The 22,346-nt window shown below is 41.9% G+C and overlaps 1 protein-coding gene across 4 annotated transcripts in view; it reads right to left on the bottom strand.

Annotated features, from left to right (window-relative positions):
- The window catches only part of LOC309523943 (vascular endothelial growth factor receptor kdr-like), a 203,460-nt gene that overhangs the window by 67,135 nt on the left and 113,979 nt on the right, over nt 1–22,346 (bottom strand). For all 4 annotated transcript variants that reach the window (XM_082208216.1, XM_082208217.1, XM_082208219.1 and 1 more), the window contains exons 11-12: nt 20,848–20,968; nt 6,944–7,052 (exon numbers count right to left, since the gene is read on the bottom strand). In XM_082208216.1, the coding sequence (XP_082064342.1) occupies nt 6,944–7,052; nt 20,848–20,968 (230 nt within the window). The remainder of the gene's footprint in view (nt 1–6,943; nt 7,053–20,847; nt 20,969–22,346) is intronic.

Here is a 22,346-nt window from a genome sequence, read left to right as displayed (position 1 = left end):
ACATCTGTCATCAATAAACCTGTGGCCTAATATTAACCCATACAATGTTGTTGGTGGTCTTTGGTTTTGCTGAGATGTCCTGATGGGGGCAGGTTCATGGCACCTGGGCATGCAGCCAGGCCTTAACCATTTTTTATAGTTCGAAATTACCTGGCAATTATCCTCACAGCTACTGAACTGAGACTAATACATTTTCCATACACATAGATTTCTCTGTTCCCTTTTTAGGATTGAAACTAACAGCAGACTGTGCATTCACCATTTCTTCTACCTAAAACAGGAGTATGGAACCTCATGCCTGGGGGTCAAATGCAACCCTCTAGGCTTCTCTATCCAACCATTGGCTCTTTCTCCAGAACATGTTTGCCCCAAGACACCTCCATTTCTCTGCTCATTTTTGCCTCTGGTCCCACCCACCACTATCAAGCAGACCCCTGGAAGATTGCCCATGGGGGAATGTGGGCCTCAGGCTGGTAAAGGTTCCCACCTAAGACATAAAACCCTTCTGTGTTGAGTCATTTTAGTCATCTATCCCAGAAAAGACCATGGCACAACTAAAAACCTTGCTCACTACTTTGTAGAATTTCCCTGCTAATAAAAAGGTATTGTTTCCTGGTCTAAATTTGGATCTTGAGTTATTTTCTTGCTATTAACAAGCAAGTTTATGGCTTGCTCCTCTAAAATAAAACACTGAAGTTAATAAATTCACTATTAAAGTCAAGCAATCACTATATGATAAAAGCTCAATGAAAAAAGGTACAAAGAATTCAATCCTATATTCACTTACCTGGGAGTAAGTCTCACTGAACTCAATGGAGCTTACTTCTTAGTAGTTATATATAGGACTGCACTGTAAAGTAATACTTTATTTTTATGACTTTTCAACAGCCCCATGTGTTTGATTACCAGCTCTCAATAACTGCTGGCTTTTAGATTTTCAAAGGAAGAGTGGCCATTGCTTCTTTATCCCAGCAGCAGTACGTAAAGCTGCACAAACACTCGCTCCACTCCATCCTGTGATGATTACAAACTGCAGAATGGGATCACGTCCAGTAGCAACATCTTTCTCCCTGCCCCTTTTCCTCTGTGGCTTAAAATCCAGCTCAAGGGGACTTGAAAGCTCGCTCACAACATTTCCGTCAGTCCTAATAATAGATATTACGCTACTGATGCTTTTGGGTTGTTGTTTGTTTTCTGCCCTAATGGATCAATATAGCTACCTGCAATGTTTGTCTAAAATAACATGGAAATCTGATGTAAAAGCAGCAGTCAAAACTTGTGTGAAACTTTTAGAAAAAAACCATCATCCAAAAAATAAACTGAAATAAAATAATATTTAGGCAATGCTAAGTTAGTCAGATGTAAATGCCCAGGCCTGGCTCCTGATGGCTTCTCTCTGGCCTGAGATTGGTGAATCTGTCAATTTTAGTTACTCTCGGTTTCTTTCTTTCTTTTTTTTACAGTCTTCAGTTTCCCCATATTCCCACATCAGTTTGTGACTTTAAAAAAAATATTCTCATGAAAATTCATCAACATTTTTGTGTGAAGTTGTCCTAATACAGCCATACCTTGGAAGTTGAACAGCTTGGCTCCTGAACGTTTTGGCTCCTGAACATTGCAAACCCGGAAGTAAACTATTTTTGGAAGCTGAACATCCAAGGTATGACTGTATTCATATTTTTACAAAGCAAATTCCCCAAATACAACCCATTTTTAACACATTATATTCACTAATATATGCATTTTCATGCACACTTTACACCAGTATATGCATTTTTGTACACATTACTTGGTTGGAGAACCGCAGTGAAACATCTGCAGAAGTGCACATTTTGAAGGGGGACTCTCAATTCATGTATTGCATCAGAAAGTGAAATCTGCATAAGCTCACCTTTAAATGTGTACTGAATAGAATTTCTGCTCTACCCCTAGGCCTGATCTGGCCATGTTGCCATTCACTAAACACCCCATTAGGCCTCTAAATAGCTATTTTGCTGAGGCATCTTCATCTACCCCAAACAGAAGGTATCATAGGTCTATAGGCTTGGGCATTGCATTTGGGATAAATAATGTAGTATTTGGCAGAAACTGAACTGCAGCAGAATAGAAACAATGCTAATTGTGACAAGTGGCAATTCCTGCCTTCTTACACTGCCTATTGTAACTGGGCTCTGTTTGTATGAATGGTAACATACAGGGCAGGTCCATGACCACGTTTGTCACGTGTACGTAAAGATACACTGTCAAGGCCTTCAGTTGAATGCATAGAATCCATGGAAGGATTTCTCTCCAACACATTCATGTTTTCCAGACCAGAATTAGTAACACTCATTTCAGTCTGGAATCAAGAGCTGTTCAGGGATTCCAGATGAGGGCATGCAATGGTTTGTTCAGCTGAGTTCCTCTTCCCTGCTTCTCTCAGCTAACATGTTGTTTGTTCAGTGGACTGTAAACAAACTTCTGTAATATGGATTTATTTCACATCAACACTTGCAAGTTGTCAGCTTGAAGGTGGGTGTGAATTTGCCCTGGAAACAACACCACAGAAAACAGGACATACCATACTTTTCCGTGTATAAGATGAGGGTTTTTTACTCTAAAATAATGTTCAAAATTGGGGCTCATTTTGCTCATATTGCAGAGGGGGGAATGGGCGATGGGTTGTAGCCATGAGGAGGTTGTCAGTGATTGGATGGGTAGTTAGCGGCTGTGGCAAGGGCTGCTGTGGATTGGCTTCCACTACTGCAATGGTGTGTTTGCTTGCTGGCTGCTGGTGTCGATTGGGCAGACGCTTTGTGGTGATTGTGACGCATGTGACTGGCAGCGTTTGTCAGTCTGGTGAGTGATTTTCTGCAAAAAAAAGCTCAACAACCCTGGGCAATCCCCTCCATTTTCTTAAATTGGAGTCTTCAAAAACAGGGGGTTTCTTATACATGGGGGTGTCTTATACACAGAAAAATATGGCAATTCGCCAGGTGATATTCAGCAATTGTCATGATGGGTCATTTTGCTGGGAAAGATATAGTTTGGAACTCTGAAATGAATGAATGAATGAATGAATGAATGAAAGCATGTTTAACTCCACTCTACAACCAAAAAGGCTTCCAGAGCAGCTTAAAGATCAATAACAAGCATCTCGAGAGAAACCTCAGAGAGCTGTTGCCAGTCAGGGGGAACATTTTTAAGCTCAAGGGCTACATTCAACTTATTTTATTTTTTAAGTGCTTGTCAGATGTAATTTAATTCAGTTTGATTCTCAATTATTTCTAGGGCTGACACCCAATTAAAGAAATCTGAGTTAATGTATGGGTTTTAGTTGATTAATCAAATTAATTCATCAAAATGTCTGCATGTTTGCAGGTGAATAAGATAATATTGTGAAAGAAAGCCAAAAAGCAGAATTTACTTAGTTTGAGATGATGCACACACCTGTAACGCCATCTAGAAAACGCTTTCCCTCATGTGTAAGGGATAAGGGTGGGTGTGTAGAGCTTGCCAAACTCACACATCTACTACATGTTTTGGACCCGTGAGCACATCTGCAAACCAAATAAAATTCTTTGGGCATTACCCACCCAACACAGCCTATTCTACTGGCTGTAACATAATGCGTCTCTTGAGGTGAACTTCAGCAGGGAAGTGGGGAAGTAACATTGCGGGTACTAAGGAAGGCCTCTGTGGGCACATGTGTTCTGAGATACTTCCCTAATGTTACCTCCTTGTCACCATCTAGAGGGACAGTTTTGCACTATAGCACCAGAAAAGTGGAACAACCCCCACCTCACCCCTGGGAAATTGTAGTATGAAAAGTTACTGGAGTTCAGCAGAAAGTTATGGGACCTGCACTGATCAGAAACAAAGCAGCGTGATTGCTCCCCAAACCTTTGGAGGCACCAACAGCATTGAAAGCAAGATTGTGGTTAATCACCCTGATGGCATCATGAGCACAAACTGTCATGAATGCACAACAAAAAGGAACATCGGGACAATCAACCAAAAAATTTTAAATTAATTAAATAGCTTTCTCCACCCTGGTGTCCTACAGGTATTTCAGACTATAATTCCCATCAGTCCCATCATGTGCATGTCTGGCACTGATGAAAGTTGTGGTCGGAAACATATTGATTGTTCCAAGTTGGGGAGGCTAGATTAAACATGGTGTCCCTATTATGTAAAAGGTTGAAAAATGTGAAAACCTCTTGTGTCACTCTGCATACCATACCTAAGGAGGATGATTCACCTGAGTGAGAGTGCATCTTCACTTTGATTGTTTGTTGAATGTCTGTGCTTACATTGTCCAGGCACAAAAATATAATTCACATCCTTGCACTGACAAATGCAAATAGCCTTTAAAAAATCCACACACACAACTCACTGCTGTAAAGCATGAGCTATGTAACATCTTCTAAAAGTAGCTGAGCATTTGCTTTCAGCTGTAGTTACTGTATTTATTAATTGCTATTACTGCAATTTGGGAGCTCAAGTGTCCAGGATTCCTTACAAAAACATATAAATTATTCCAATAAGAAAAGGTAAACTGTCAGTATATATCAAAAAGGAAGTCTGGTTCCATTTGTTTTTACAAGGAATTAATTGGCTTTAATTTCCTGTCCTTTGCACAATAAACTGCATAATTTAAACCCTCTGTGCTTTTGCAAGTTCTGTTTTTGAGCTTCTGCAGAACAGCTGCATTGCTTACAGTGAGAATGGACAGAACAGCCCCCTTGCCAGCCTGAAAAAGCACAGGCCCTTTTCATGTGTCTCATAAATGTGTCAGGAGAGGATAAACTGCCTGGGGCAACCGTTTGTAACTGTCCCCATTTGGGAATCTGGCAGCAAATCTTATCTTATGTCTGTTAGGTAGGACATTTAAACTTTTGTGTGAGGAAATCTAGTGAACCTTAAGGGACACAATCGTACAGCAAAGTCCTCTGTGCAAGCTCCAGTAAAATTAATCGGACCTGAACAGGCTTTAGGGATGCACGGTTCTGGCAAGTTCGGTTCTCGAAGGTTCTCATTTCCCCAATATTAAATTCAATGCACCACACTTCTGCATCAGGGCAGGGCCTGAAGGGCCAATAGGAACTACTGCTGCGGCTACCACCCAGGAGGACTCCCCTGCTCAGCGCCTGAGGGCCCCAGTCCTGCCACGCAACACCTGGCACAGGGAGGGGCCTGAGAGACCTATAAGAATTTCTGCTGCGGTTGACACCCAGGAGGACTTCCCTGCTCAGCGCCTGAGGACCCCAGTCCCGCCACGCAACACCTGGCTCAGGGCGGGGCCTGATGGGCTCTTTAAAGGACTGCTGCCACTGCTGCCGCTGGGCAAAGAGGGCTCCATTTTGTTTTGTTTTTGTTTAAATTGCTGTTATTTTTTACCTATATCATTTTAAACAGTGATATTAATGCTGTATTCTTAGTTTTAGATTTTTATTTATGTGGAAATTGTTTCCCATTTGGTTGTGTATTTTTTTGATGTGGTTTAGTTATTGTTTATTACTTTTGTAATTATGTAAATCTTGTTATGCTGTAAGCTGCCTTGAGCATTTTTTTTTAACTGTGGAAAGGCGGCATAAAAATAAAAAATGATGATGATGATGCATCAGCTTGCAAATTCATCAGCATTTTTGTGCCACTTTCTCCTAACAAGCATATTTTAATGCACTTTTGACTAATGTACTTTTTAAAAAACCTAATGTCCCCTAATACAATGCATTTTTATAAGTTACTTTCACCAAAACATGCATCTTTATGCACATTGCACAAAAAATGTAAATGTTTGTATATGTCGTTTGGTTGGACACAGTGCTATTTTCCCTAGATTTAAGAAGTGTGAATTTCTCATTGAGATGCAAATGAGCTTGATTTTCTTCTCCACCCTCTTCATTCATATTGCATGGGATTTGTGCAAGAGGATTCTTCTTTGCAACATTCCTAACTTAAGGGAGAAATCCTTGCATACTGATGTTGGTGGCTGTGTGTATGTGTTTAGGATTCAGGGCAGGCTCCTCTCCACTAGTGGAGGAGAGCACTGCTGATTGGTGGAGGCTCTGAGATGGAGTAGGACTCTAAAACAGGACATTTTGGAGGTTGAGTTGGGTCAGCCTAGGATTTGCCAGTTCTTTGCCAGGTGGGGTGAAGGGTCTGATCCAAGCACCTCTGTTGCACCAGCTGGGAGCTGGCTCAGCAATAACGTCTGCAGGAGCCAAAAGGGCTCCTGATTCATTGGAGACTCAACATTCAACATAGATGCCTGGGACAGACATAACTGTGCAGGTCGGGAGAGCAGCACAGCCATACTTCATCTTCTACATATGGACCCTCTTTCCATGGGAAGAAAGCTACTGATTGTGTAGCAGGGGGGAGGAATGGAAGCTATGAAGGTATTAATGAATTTAAGAATCAGAAATGTGTTCGTAAGCAAGCTGGCCATGCATGTGTGTCCCTTGCAGCTCTGGGCTGAGTGGAATGTAAGATCTGTTTAAACCGATAACCACAGGCATCTTTGACAAGATTACCGTACATAGCCTCTGCCACAGAAGACCCTGTTTTGCAACCTTGCTATTGTAAAGTGGGACATTCCTACTCTTGCCATGTGTATCTCTTTGTGCTATGTCACAATGTATGTTTAATGGAAACAGAAGTGTGTTTCAGCTGTTGGCGTCCAACTTGCTTCATCTGCATGGTGAGAGTATGTCAGAATGCAATGCAATGCTTTAGTAAATAAGCATTATGTTTGACTCACAGTTGGAGTCTGGCTCTTATTGACCACCCTGGCTGAACCCACAGGCTACTGAACCCCAATATTTCCCTAGCAAGTATGCCAGATTCTGAAGCAGCCATGGTGTCCAGTGAACCTGCAATACATGTATGCATGGATATATGTGCACTGCTGCAGATGCGCTTCCAGAATATAAGGTGTGAAGGCGCACTAGTACCTTACCTGACACGTAGAATCGAATGCTTCTTTCTTCTGTGCCAACCTTGTTGGAAGCCACACAGAAATAGACCCCAGAGACATTACTTGCTGTGGTTTCCAGGGTGCTTATGATCTGCCACGTGGGGAAATAGAAAAGACAGCCTGGTTACTTTTAGAGGTCATGGAATAAGCAAATCTGCAGAATCTTTCATGCAAAGGACCCAAGACTCACCTTTGGGGGATGAACAGCAGAGGCATTGTCAAGGGAGGACAGGGATAAAGTTTAGCCCAAGCAAGGCAAATTTCATCTTGCAGTGATACCGTTACAGATCCTCAGATATTTTCAGCTACAGGTCAGGTGCAGGTTAAGCTACTTTACTTAAATATTGATACTCAGGAAACTGGTGGTGCAGACAGGGCCTAGCTTAGGGTAACAGCAAGGATGAAAAATTCCAAGAGTTTTCTACTTGAAAGGGGATTCTAGCTGAGGTCATTCCCATCTTGCTTGCTTCTTACACACATCTACCAGTCTGTCACACATTGATTTCACACTTTCATCAATGCAGCTTAGAGCTAAAAGATCCACATTAGCTAGGGAAACTTTGCAGTTTTAGGCCAGCCCTCATCATCCTGATGTTCTCCAGAGCATCATAATCATATTCCAAAACATCTGGAAGGGCCCCAGGTTGTGGAAGGCTATTATACACCCTTACCTAAAAGCAAGTCCCATCAAACACAATGGAGCTTACTACTGAGTAGACATTCCACTGCCAGAGAAGGAGCTGGGATCCAGGATATATTTCCCTCTTCTGTGTCATTTTAAATTTGTTTTAAAATTTATATGATATGGTCTATCCTCCCGCCTGCCCTGATTCTCGGTTCTATCTCACAATCAAGTTATGTTAGGCTTGTGAAGATGAACTAAGGGGCAGGGATTAAGAAAGGAGTTCAGACTATACCAGGCAGATGAAATAAGAGAGAATCTTCCTACTAATCTAAATCCAAGCTTACACCAGTGATGTGTCAGTCTTCTGACCACAGTTCATCCCCCAAAACTGTTTGCACCTTCCAAGTAGTTTTGTAGAACATAAAAAAAGTCCTCAAGGTGCTTTTGTTTCATTTTGTTAGTCTTTAACAAACACATTGGACATGCCCAAATAAAAGAAGCCTGCCAGTCTCCTCCTTTCCACAAGCAAAACAAGCCTTACTTTGGGGGAGTGGGGGTGGTGGCAAAGTGGTAAAGGGTTCGCTTCCACACAGGAGAGGACCCACAAGGTCCCTCTTTACCTGGAAATTATACCTGGTGAGTCACTTCCTGCCAGGGACCACCCTTGTGGATCCTCTGCTGAATAGGGATGGGATGAGGATTTTGCCTGAGGGTCTCAAGTCGTTTTGTTCTTGATACCAAGATCCCTTTTGCTGACAGGGTTTGAATGTGAGAATTCCCCTAAGCCTTATCTTTGTAGAATGCTTTGCAAAAAAAAAAAGTATCTCTGGCTATTTTCTTTAACACCCTACACCAAATATGCACAGTAGGTTCCCTCTCCCTCTTTGTAAAACATTCACCTTGAATGAATTTGTATCAAAAACTAAGCTTCACTTTTCAGCTAGAGCTTCCAAATCAGGCTCAAGGGCAGCCCCAAATACAGTACACTGCAGTAATCTAGCCTCAAAGTTACCACACACGGTCTTCAACTGGTCCAGACACGACATCCAACTCTGACTCCCAAACTGCAATATGGGACCAACTGCAGACCTCGGAGGAGGTCTTTTATATTTTGAAGAATTTTATCGTTTCTGAAATAATTCATGAATTAGAATTGTTCTTTATGTATATGTGAAATAGATAAAGACCATAGAGTTGATCGGAGGTTATGTTACATATTTCTAGTAAGCTACGGCTGATAAAAACTGGCCACCTGTAGCTCAGTACCACAAACAAAAGGCAGAAAAAGCTAAGGAGCAGGCAAAGCAAGAAGAGTTCTTCCTGAAATACCTTTGTCCACAGAAAGCAATTGAAGAACAAGAATACGACTGTACTCTTCTTGAAGCTAGCACGGAGGGAGCTGAATGTGGTGCTTCTACTACAAATTAGATACGTTTCTTGAAAACACGCATAGGAAAAAGAGGATGTCAAGAAAGCGAGAGTAATGCAAAGTCTGCAAAAGAAGAAGGTATTGTGCCTGACTTGAATTACAGTCACCTTGTTAACTGGCCCAACTATTGCAGTGATAATTTGTGACATCTTATAACAGAACATGGACCACAGCAGGTTGTATCATACGATTTCTCCAAAGACTAAAAAAAGAAGATTTTCTCCTATACACTACAGGCGGAGACTAGCAAATAGTGAAGAAGTATGCTGTCAATGGTTGACACGTTCAACCTCAAAATATGTGAGTTTTCTTTTTGATGTTGTAAGTGAAAAATTTGGTAATCACCCCTACAAGGAACAGGTTCAAAGGACTGGGGACTTATCCACACATACCTTTTGCCCCAATCTTTTGAGGCACAGGTCTACCCTTCAAAGCTCTATGTCTGAGCATTTTACTTTTTGCCCCAGAAATTTCCTTGTGGGCTGCAGGGGTGATGATGGTTTTCAACAAGTTTGGATATATGCTACTGAGAATGAGGCCCAGGAAGAGGCACCACAAGATCTAAAGCAGAAATTCAAAGCAGGTTTCTACTATGCTGCCTCTGATATGGCTAAACAATCTATTGAAGAGATTCCAACAGCTACAAAACCATAATTGCCTATTTGGCTTCACATATGATATATGCAGTATCAACCATAATTGCCTATTTGGCTTCACATATGATATATACAGTAACAACAAAACATCTGCTGAAGATGTACCTAAGGCCTGCAAGAATTTGGAAAAACTACTGATGGGGATTTTCTGTGCCGAATTGCTGTGATAAAAATGAATGTGCTGCCAAGGATGTTATTTTTGTTCCAAACATTGCAAATTTTGGATAAGATGGATTGCTTCAAGAAGTGGCAGAAGGATATTTCTAGATTTGTTTGGCAGGGCAAGAAGCCTCGAATAAAATTTAAGATATTAACGGATGCTAAAGAAAGAGGTGGATTTGCCCTGCCAGACCTTAAACTTTATTATGAATCAGCTGCATTTTGCTGGCTGAGAGAATGGCTGCTTCTTTAAAATACTGAAGTTTTGGATTTAGAAGGTTTTAACAATGTATTTGGTTGGCATGCATATTTGTGGTACGATAAGGTAAAAATACATAAAGCATTTAAAAATCATATTGTTAGAAAAGCATTGTTTTGGATGTTTGGATAAGATATAAGGATTTGTTAGGGGGGGAAACCCCAAGATGGTTGTCACCAATGGAAGTGAAGGCACAGAAAAAACTCAATATGGAGGCCAAATGGCCAAAATATTGGGAAATTTTGGAACAAGATGGAGAGAGAATAAAATTGCAGAGCTTTGAAAAATTGAAAACAAAGTGCGATATTGGCTCCTTTATTATCAAATAATGGAGGCATACAAATTGGACAAAAAAGTTGGTTTCCAGGTGGAAAAATCAAAATTGGAAACAGAATTGTTAGATCCAAAAACCAAGAATTTGTCAAGAATGTATAACTTGCTGTTGAAATGGAACACTCAGGATGAAACAGTGAAATCAGCTATGATTAAATGGGCACAAGATGTTGGACATAACATAATGATGGCTGACTGGGAACGGTTATGGACCACAGGTATGAAATTTACGGCATGTAATGCCCTAAGAGAAAATTTAATGAAAATGATTTACAGGTGGTACATGACACCAGTTAAGCTTGAAAAAAATCTATCATTTGCCCGATAATAAATGTTGGAAATGTAAAGAGACTGAAGGTACATTCTCTCACCTTTGGTGGACGTGCCCAAGGATTAAGACATTCTGGGAGATGATACATAATGAAATGAAAAAGGTATTTAAATATACATTCCTTAAGAAACCAGAGGCCTTTCTCCTGGGCATGGTCGGCCAATTGGTGATAAAGAAGGATAGAACTTTTTTATGTATGCAACAACAGCAGCAAGAATACTCATCGCGAAATATTGGAAGACACAAGATTTACCCACCAGGGAAGAATGGCAGATGAAATTGATGGACTACATGGAATTGGCGGAAATGACTGGTAGAATCCGAGACCAGGGGGAAGAGTCGGTGGAAGAAGACTGGAAAAAGTTTAAAGACTATTTGCAGAAATACTGTAAAATTAATGAATGTTAGAAAAATGTTGGAATGAAGTTATATGGCTTTAGTAGAAATGTTACAAGGAATTAAGTATAAATAGATTAATAGAGCTTTAAAGGGAAAAATATGGTTAGAATGTGTTAAGACAATTATAGGATAGAAAACAGAGGAAGATGGAAAGGAATTGCTGAAACAATTAACAGAAGTGGAATACAAAAAGGGAGGTGTGAGGAGGTCGAGGAAATAAGGGAAAGAAAGATAAAATGTTGAAATTGGATTGTGTTTTAAATGGTTTTTGTTTTGTTTTGTTTGTTTCTTTTTTGTATTGTATTGTATGTTTTTTCTTTTTTGTTGTTTTGTAGTGTTGTGTTTAATTTGTTGGAAAACTAATATATATTATTTAAAAAATAAAATAAAAAAAATAAAAAAAAGAATTTGGAAAAACTACTGATGCGGATTTTCTGTGCTGTGAACTTATAACAATAGTTCAAATGCCAAAAGGTGTGCTTCCTTTCATATTACAACAAAAACTCCTGGATAATGTGCCCAATGTTTCTGTTGCACAAAGGATCTTTGCGTGGCTATTCCCTCCCCCCCCACGGGTGGAATAAATAAAGACAACGGACACAGAGTTTTAGGTTAAATGGGCGAAAATGGCCACAACTTTATTGATTACAGGAAAGAAAGGTATTGGCTTTAGGCATTGGCCCCTAACCGACTATCCGGTCTGACCGGGAAGGGTTAAACACCAACAGGGGGAGCCACCCGAGATGCGTATCCCTAGGCGCTCCCCGAGGGGTTACCGCTCGGGGGCGCGCTTTAGGCCCTAGCCTCCGTAGGTTTCGGACGAGGCGACGCCCCTCGGAGTCCTTTAACGAACTACCCTTCAAGCATTGGGGGAGGTGATGGCGCTCCTCCCCCCCAACCACATCTGCATGACAATACCCCCGGCCAATGCCTACCGCCAAAACCGGGAAGTTGTGACGAGTTGCTACGAGGTAGGCGAAAAAACCAAGTGGCTCGTAAAATCAGCCAATTAGCCAAATGGAAAAACTCCTACCAGGCCCCTTGCGGCGACCAGCCGAAGCCCATAGCAACGTCATTGGCAAAAACCTAAAGGGCGGGTGGGTGGGAAACCGCGTCGCTTCCAGGGATGAAAGGGGCGAGCCCCAGGGCTGCCCCGACCTTAAGTGGCCTTGTGAAGGCCCGCCCCTGCCGCCAGCCGATTGGCTGGGCAACCGGGTATGGAAATTAAGGGAATCCCCTACCTCCTCGCGAGGCTGGCGCCGGCCTCGCGAGGGCGAGAGTGGGTTGGGTCGTGATCCCGCAACCCCCCCTCCTCCTGACGATCGGAAGGGGCATTCTCACACTTCCAATGTCAGTGGCATGTGGCTGCTCAAAGCTTTAAGAAAATGCACATGCTCAACAATGTTGCAAAGGAGACTAGTTGGTTTGGAAACTACATCAATTGAACATACCCAAGCCTCAGCACTTGACCTGAAGGAATTGGTGACAAAATTTGCAAAGGAAATGGCACACAAAATGAGATTTTTATGTGCCTGAAATTGAAAACCTTTAAGAGACTTGAATTTCAACATCACAATTCACAAGGTTGTTCAAAATGATTTGTGTGCTAAAACATTTTCTTCTGTATTTGAGAAAGTTAATCAAAGACTGTTGTGTTACTTATTCTTGCAATTTAAAGCAAATTTAGCAGTTTCAATTTTGTGCTTCTAATTTTTTCTACAAGACATCTGTTTTTGAAAATCGAAGTTAGCAATTTTGGGGAGTGGTGTGTTCAAGTAGTTAGCCTTGCCTAGGGTACAAAATAGCCTGCCTCTGGGGCTACGGTTGGCCAGAAATATCTTTTACATTGAAAAAGGCTTTTGCTTTTCTTTTGCCGTTTTGCAGCACCCATGGAAAGGAGACACTGCTCAGACAATGCAAATAGTGCTCCTCTGTTTGGTCAGCCATCAGGGCAGAAACTACTTTGCCACAGCCCACCTAGAATGGCATCACAACCGACCTGTGAGTCCTGATCCACTGGTTGAAGACCTATGGACTACAGTGGTCAGGCTAACTATTATAGCTTGCAATGGCCAACAAGGTGCCTTCCTGATGTTGTTGAACTACAACTTCCAACATTCCTGACAAACTGGGACTGGTGGAAGTTGTAGTCTAAAAACATCTGGAAGGAACCTTGTTGGTTATCCCTGCACTTAATAGTTTGGGTACCAAGTTACTTGAAGGACCACCTTTACCCATATTAGCCTGTCTGGGTTAACCAGGGTCCCCAGACACATGCAAACAGATGTTTAGAGCTACACAGGCATTGAAACAGATGTATCTTACATGCCCTCCATGCTTGTGTGGGAAATAAAGGTGTAACACAGGCAGACATTCACCAAACCCATTTGCTGCATACCTGCCTTTACTTGCAAACAACTCTTGAGCCCAGAAATTTGCAGGATTTCAGTGGGGAAATGAAAGATTGAGAGTGATTATCTTTTAATAAGAAGAATCCCTTGAAATGATTATGTGCCAGCCTTTCACTCAAGCTTTCTTCTTCTGCGTAAATCCCTGAGATCAAGAGTTCAGTTATCTTGGCAAGGATCTAATGCAAAAGTTTTAGTTGTCTGCATGCTCAGGTCCTCTTTCAGTTGCCAATACAATAATGCCACACGTCTCCAGAATATCACATGTTGCACATGGTGCTATATGTCTGCATGAGCAAACCTATCTGTGGATTTCCCTTTCCAGCATATTAAATAGTAAATCAGAAAACTGAACTCATATGGAAATGGTCAGCAGGACGTCAGCACTGGTAGCTTCTTTAGAAGCCAGGCACTTCCTGCTTGCAATCAAAAGATACAGAATGTCCTTAATGCTCTAAGGTTATCTGGAATATCGCTCTTGATTTTAGTTTAGAAAAGGGATAGACATTGGGGTATTTGAGAGCGGAGTCTAGCTCACAGTGGCTTTTTACAGCTGATCTGCCCCCTAAGATCATCCTGGTTCTCAAGGAACTCCTTTTACATTTTGTTCTGTTACCTTTTCACGGTGCAAATGGCTTAGGGTCAGACTAGATGTGACTTTTGTCTTTGCTGACTTGACAGTGGCTTTCCAGCATTTCAGACAGCAGTCCTTCGCAGCCCTAACTGGAGATGTCAGAGATTGAACCTGGATCTTTTTGCATGCAGATATCCTTTAGCTACTGAGCTGCAGCTCTTTCCCTAAAATAAATTAATATTTCAGCCTTCCTTGCTCTGAATAAAGGTTCAATTAAAAAAAGAACTTAGGAAGTCACTGTATACCAAGTCAGTTCATTGATCCACCTAACTCAGGACTTTATACATTGATCAGCTGTGGAGCTCCAGAGTTTTCAGACAAATATCTTCCCCAGCCTTACCTGAAAACACCAAAGACTGAGCCTGGATACTTCTGCATGCAAAACATCTCCTTTGCTAGTGAGTTATAGCCATTTCTCAGTGAGGAAGCAGCTCTAAGAATGACTCAGACACATCACTTAAAATGTTGTAACTAAATTGCAAATTTGCAATTAAAAAGATCCTGATGTTTCATTGATTTGATAACATTTTTTTAAAACAAAACAAAACAAAAAAACCTGATTATGCCTCATTTATATGCTCAGAGGGTTGAATGCAATGTGAAAATGTGCGGCTACGCCCCCTCAGTCCAGATATGGCCTGCACCAATACAAACGATAAACTGCCTATGACTACATAATGCAGATGTTTGCACAGATGTACCCCAGCTGTTATTTTAGGTGCTTAGAAAAACCACCTCGGGTTGGAGAAGCCCCACTTCCATGAAATCCGTCTGTGTCTGGCCATGAACTGCCGTTGGGGATTAAGGGATTCTTCTTTCAAATCTCGTCTCTTTGGAACAACTTTAAGGCACACGTTTTTTAAACGTGCAGAGAAAGATGATCAAATAACGAGAAGAGTGGGATAAAGGCAAGCAAACAAAACATAAATGCTGAAAAGGATAAATCCAGCACTGCAAGATCAAACCAAAGCCTCTTCTTTCCCACTTCTTGTTTTCAGAAGTGGACAGGCCATTGCTTCCGGAAAGCCCACAAGCAGTGCTTGGAAGACATTCCCTCTCCCCTGCTGTGTAACCCCAGCACATTGCACCCAGAGATAGACTGCCTCCAAGCATGAAGACTCTCTATAGCCATTGTGGCAGGCAGACACTGACAGAGCTATGCTGATCATAATTACTGGGGGTCCTGAATTATAGATTAGGGCATGGATGAAGAGCCTGCCCCTGCCCCCTTGATGTTGTTGGAATTCCAACCATCCCAGCTGCAGTCAACATGACCAAAGAACAGGGCGAAGGGAGTTGTAGTCCAACCATTTCCGTAGGGTCACAGGTTCCCCATCCCAGGACTGAGGAAGAGGCAGTAATTGGGAGCCAATTAAGCAATCCCCCCCCACACACTGTGACTTTTGTAATGTGTCCTCTTCTCACACAGAAAAGTGTAGCCCTTGGGCAGTGCCAATGCTATCACACTAGCAACAAAAGCTTCCTGTTTCCAGCTTATGACACACTTTACTGTAATGAGGAGTGCATAGCCTGCAAAAATGGAGTCTGATAAAGATTAGGGTGGAACATGAGAAACTACCTTATATTCAGAACACTGATCCATCTAGCTTAGTATTACCTATGCTGACTGGTAGTAGCTCTACAGGGATTCAGACATGGGACATTCCCAGTGTTACCTGGAAATGCTGGGAATCAAATCAGGGACCTTATGCATGCAAAGCAGATGTTCTGCCACTGAGCTTCAACACTTTCTCCTCCCCATTGGGTGACCCTGGCCTGCTAGTCATCCATGGTTATGGCTACACACAAATACTGCATGGCAAACTTTCAGCAGCCAGTCTATCAAGCTGGATCCCAGAATCCACTCTGGATTCCAGAATTCTCTTCTGCAATGCCTGGAGGATTTCAGGTAAAATAGCTGTTCTTCTCACAAGTACTTGTAGTACATAAACAGGTGCTTCATATTCCTACTCAGAGCCTATACATACTCTTTGGTTCTATGATTATGTGTATGAATGGACCATAACATGACGAAGAGAAATTTCTGATTGTATCAAAGCCAGGTTGGATCTACACTGATCGGGATAACATTATTTTTAGAAAGTAATATAGCTCTCAATGCAAATTTACATCGGCAATAGATCACTGCTCTACAGTGCCCTCGAGTGTCTCATGTTTATAACGCATCTTTTATGTTTTCACTGACCAGTGTAGATTAGTCCCCAATGTGTTTCAGTGGAGCCAGCTGCCTCAGGGTTTATCCACACTTTACCTTTGGCATATGCTTTCCAGGCAGAGGCCTGTGGTTTAATGCCCCATACATAAGCATGGTGTTGCTGGTTTCTTGCCCTGACCTTTCCCCGCAAAAACCCAGCAAACATCAATTCGGGTTTTCTGCAGATTGACGTTGACGCCAACTGAGCTTTCAAGAGCAGGTTTTCATGGGGAAAGCTCTAGAACAAAAAAAAAGGGAGGTGGGGAGCTTGGATACTGAGCTTAAAATCGCAGACCATGCTTAGAAAGAGTGGAGGAAAGGCAAGCATGGAGAAGCCCTCAGTAATCTAATTGTGGAAGTATCCGTGGGATATACATTCACATAAGAACAACCCTCTGCTTTGAGACTGGATAGATTCAAGTACCATGTAGTAACCTCCTCTTTGCAGAATCAAGTATTCTGCTTCTAAAATTCTAGAATGCACACCCTTGAGCCTCTAAGAAAAACACAATACATGACATGGTTATTTGCCCCAAAGGAAGGCTACGCCATCCATCATGTGTGAATAAGAAATAGCTTTGTCTCCAGGACTATTTGCAAGATTATTCTGCAAAGGCTAAAGTGATGAAGGGGCACGCTCTTAAATTGATCTTCCAATTAAGCCTTAAGAGACAGGAAACTGCAGTCAGCAAAAATAGACAGGGCTTGTGTGACTCCACACTTTTCAGTTCCATAGTCTCGTCCCCACCCCCACCTCTATTTTCTCCCTTGCAGTGAGGCAATGCGGGTGAGTAGGTGTGGGGAAAGTGGGTGGGAAACAGTTCAAGCTGTTGGATACTGTCACAGTGCTGTGATAGAGATGGTTATGGGAAGACAGAATTGGCAGGTTTACACTAGCGTCGTTCAGCAACTCCCTAAATCTGCCAAGTGCATGGCAACAAGCTAACGTTACTGCAAGAAAAGAAATCACTATTAAGCCACGGAAGACAATTCACCTCAAGTCTTAAGGATGATGGCATGTCCTCTAAAGATTACAAAGGGGGCCTGAAGCATACTAGAAACTTTCAGGAATGAAAGAAGTTTTACTGCCACCACCACTATCATTGGAATATGATGGTCTGCTTCATTTACACTTGTATTATATATGCCACCTGCAATACATTTCTGGGTCAAGTTTATAATGCTGTTTTCAAAGCCCCTAGCTAGTTTCAGTACAAGCTATCTAACTGCCCCAGTACCATCTTGTCCACACACCAAGAGAGAGAGAGAGAGAGAGAGAAGATGAAACAATGTTTTAAACTGTAACTGTTTTTAGAATGCTTTAACTGTTTTATAACGCTGTATTTTTAAAAAATGTATTTGATGTGTTTGCCTCCCTAGGCTCCTTTGGGGGAAAAATGGCAGGATATTAAATAAATATGTAATAATAATAATAATTTGTGATGTGGGCAGTCCACATGAATGCCTCAACGTATAGCAAGCTACATTATGCATATAAATTTTGGGTGTTGCTATTTAGGTCCCTGCATCCACAGGCAACCCCATGGAGGGTGAGTGTCTCATTCTTTATTATACTGTCTTGAGCCTTTGTGGGTGCATTTATTTATCAGACCAAAGCCAACATCTGACTGCTTAGTTATCTAAACTTCAGAATAATTGCATTCTCATCCAACCCTTCTGGCTCTTCAAATGTTTGCTCATCAGTCAGAGAAGATTTCCTTTGCCTTTCATGGTGACCACACATAATGGAGAATGAGGGTTGGGTTGTAGTGGAGACAGAACTTAAGAGATGTCTGCTGCTTCCAAGCAAGGTGTCAGGCATGCATATACCGTATTTTTTGCTCTATAAGACTCACTTTTCCCTTCCCAAAAAGTAAGGGGAAATGTGTGTGCGTCTTATGGAGCGAATGAAGGCTGCACACGTATCCCAGAAGCCAGAACAGCAAGAGGGATCGCTGCTTTCACTGCGCAGTGATCCCTCTTGCTGTTCCTGCTTCTGAGATTCAGAATATTTTTTTTCTTGTTTTCCTCCTCCAAAAACTAGGTGCGTCTTGTGGTCTGGTGCGTCTTAGAGAGCGAAAAATACAGTAACTCACTCCTGACCCAGTGCAGGACTCTTTTGAGGCCCTGAAATTGTGAAGTCTTTTAATAAGGTCTAAACTTAATGTAGCTTGCCAGCTGTTTTATGTGATAGTTAGTCACACTGTGAAGTGTTATTAAAACACACAATTTTAATAAACAAATAGGAGTTATGAACCTGGCGGGGAATGCTGTGCCTTGCCTATTTTATCACCACAACCAGCACCACCACCACCACCAGAGCAGGGTAAGCATCTCCAAGCCGTGTGTTTTGGTTTGGTTTTTTAATAACCATTTTTGTTTGTTTCTGAAATTTCTGCATCCTTACAGGCCTCTCAATCTCCAAAATGGAAGTAGGCAGCAAGTGATTCACTGGAGGCTGAGGAAATTTGTCTCTCCAGTGAGGTCTGTGATGTGAGGCTCTTGATACAGTACAAGAGAGTCAAGGCACATAGGAAAGATTATCAGATCTGAGCTCATGCCAGCATCACAGCACAGTCAATTAAAGGCAGGCCACCAGAGTCTCTGGCATTTTTGTTTTATCTGGCTTGCAAAGCACCAATAAAATTACTTGCTAGTATATGGTGGGAAATGAATTGGTCTGTTTCCTTAATGTTCTATTTCTGGAGGTAATTGGCACTGATAAAAAGAGGGTGGGGGGAAGGCTGGAGGCAATAGGGTTTTCATCAGTGTGTTGTTTATAAAATTATATTCATTATCTGAAAGTTTTGCTTAATGCAGACACCCTTGGACTTCGTTAAAGTGTTTGCGCAGGATTTTTTTCTCTAATGGGCCTTCACAGGGAAAATGCTTGAAATCCAAGCCTCAGATAATTTAGCTTTATGAGTCTTTGGCACAATTACCACAAAGGTTAGGAACCGAAAGGAAAACCAATACTGTACAATTTGCACATGTGCACACACATACCTTTATCATCCCAAGGGCCACATTTCTTTCAGAGGCCGTATAGGTAAGGCCAAAGGCAATGTTTGCAACAATTGATGTCACTCTTATCTTTGTACAGTAGGCTACATCCTAGCCATATGAGCCAGATGTTTCCACCTACCTGCACACACACGCAGACACCTTTCCATCCCCCATCAGTGGATGCAAGGAACTGAAAGTTTAGTGCCAGACCCACAGTCTTTTATGAGACTGGTAGGACTGGGGTGTGGGGAGGAACTCCTTCTTAAACCCTCTAGAGACCCACTGCCATTCACCACAGATCTGCCTTCCACAACCTCTTGTCTGCCAGATGTTGTTGGACTGCAGCTCTCATCATTCCTGACCACTGGCCATGCTGGCTGCAGAGACTGATGGGAATTCAAAAACCATCTGGAGTACACTAGGTTGAGGAAGGCTGGTGTAGACAATACTGGGCTGGATTTTTTAAATCTTATTTTTATTGATTTTCAAGATAAGGATACAAATATAAAGAAAAGAAAAACACCCCCTAATACTGAGCAAGCTGGATTAATGGTCTGACAGGTAGGTATAAGGCAGGCAGGCAGACAGCAACATAGCTATAGAAGGGGCTTTTCCCCCAGCTGGAATTCAGATCCAGCCCCTCTCAGATGGGCACCACTGCCATTCTAAAAGAATGAGGGAGGTATTCATGGTGAGCTCCAACACCATTTTCCCACTAGAAAAAAGCACTGAATATAGATAAAAATGCACATAGATAGATGGATGAAGACTACAGAAAACCAGCCTACATTGTCCTAACCACACTGTCCCCCGAAAAAGGGCATTTCTCCAAAACAGAAGTGAGGTAGGAATTTCATGCATTTCTGCTTTGTTTGGGGTCGGAACCATGGAGTGAATAGCAAGTGTGGCTGGAATGGTGGAGAGCAAAAAAGAAAGACAGCTGAGCATTTGGATGAGATAAGGGATCTCATTAGCTGGGTGCCCTTTGCAAGAGTTCTCATGGCTGGAAGCGCTTCTTGCACTTTCTCAGGCTCAAGACCAAAAAGCTTTCTGAGTGAGTCGTGCAATTTCTGAGAGCTTTAAAAATAAAATGAAAACCAGGGAAGGGGGACAAGTGACATCATCACCACAGTCGATAAACAGAGAAGATTTGAACATGATCCCAGGGTGGAAGAATTCCAAGCACGTCAAAAATTCAGCGCTAAAAGGAAATCAGTGCTTGAGATGTTTGACAAAGGAGGCTATGTTTTATTTTATCATTACTAACACAACTGGATGTAGTTGTGGTTGTTATGGGGAGTGAACAGGGGGAAATTGTAACTGATCGTATGTTGGTTTTTATATTCAAAAATTAATTTAAAAAAAAACACAAAGAGAGAAAGGGGGCTTTTGAGTGAAGCCACTGAAACTGCAGGAAATCAATACTCCGTACCTTTAATTTATTGCCATGTCTTATGTACTTAGGTTCAATGGACTTGATTTTATTTGCTGGGTAGGTGATTTCACGGCCAATGGTTTCTTCCACCTTGATCCTTTCCCCTCGTTGCTTGCATCTGAAAATTTAAAAAAAGGAAAAAGAATAAGAATAAGCTGAAATGGCAAATCACATAAATCTGTGCACCTGACTTGAGACATGGCCATTTTTCTAGCATAGCATCCAAGAAAATGGACTTAGGGTTTGAAGTAGGAGTGAGGAACCTGTGGTCCTCCAGTTGCTGTTGGACTCCAACTCCCATCAGTCCCAGTCAGCAGAGGCAATTCTCAGGGGTGGTGGGAAGTGGAACCTCCTAACATTTGGAGGGCCACAATTTAGGAAAGCCTGGAATAAAGTACATAAGAAGAACCCTGTTGGATCAGGCCAAAAGCTCAGTATTGGAAATAAAACAATAATACTTGCAATAAATTACCTGAACCAGTGGGGGGGGGGGAATGATAGACAGAAAGGCACTGGTTCCTTCTCTTTTAGTAACCACCTGTTGGTAAAGGAGACTTATTCTCCTAGTGAATTAGCTCAAGCCAGCTGCACTTTAGTTAGTCCACATGTGATTCCATTTTGGCCACATATAAAACCCATCCTCAGAACGGCTTTCTTTGCCATGAGTAATAAACATTACGTTTTCTTCATACTTTCAAGCAGTTTCACCAGACCATTTCTTTCCTGTACACTGCTGCAATATATTTACCAAACTCCAGAAAGTTCTGGGCCCAATGCCAGCTTACTAAAGCTACAGAAGGTTTCTGAATGAAAGAACAAAGGCTCAGGCCAACGTTAACAGGCATGCCTTGATCCCAACGTTGCAATCAGGAGATTTCCATGCTTGGCTGTACATAATCTAGTTGCATTTGGATGATGAAGGACTTCTGGAAATGGTGAAGACTGAAAAATCTGTGTAAGGTGCTGGTACCATCGCTAGATGGGAAAAACATAGGGCAAAGACTCTTTTAATCCAATGTTTGGCTAATTTCCAGCAAATACACATGGGAAATGAAAATATTGAAAAGGGAGTGTTTCTAGCCTTAAAAAATCTATATGGAAAATCAGGAATTAAAGATCAGATTCAGAGTTACAAAGAATTGTTTTCTGCTTGATGAAGGGAAGGAGATTGTTCTATGAAACAAATGGAATTATTGCTAAATTTGATGGTCAAATTAAGCATTGCTGGAGGAAATCTAGACCACCACCCTGTTATTACAGTGACAACCATATGCTTATGAGAAGCCCACAAGCAGGAATTGAGTGCAACAATACTCTTCCCACTTGCAGTTTCCAGCAGCTGCTATACAGAGGCACGACTGCTTCCAATGATGGAGGAAGAACATAGGCACCCTAGTTAGTAGCTTATGTATTTTTTACATACTGCTTGCACCTTTGCCAGAACAGGGTACCAAACAGGTTTGGCATCATTGGGCATCTGCCAAGGACCACATCCC

This window comes from Podarcis vaucheri, assembly GCF_965113315.1.
Source record: "Podarcis vaucheri genome assembly, chromosome: Z".
NCBI lineage: Eukaryota > Metazoa > Chordata > Lepidosauria > Squamata > Lacertidae > Podarcis > Podarcis vaucheri.
The sequence above is the reverse complement of the archived record's forward strand: the minus strand, read 5'-3'. Positions and strand labels throughout refer to the sequence as shown.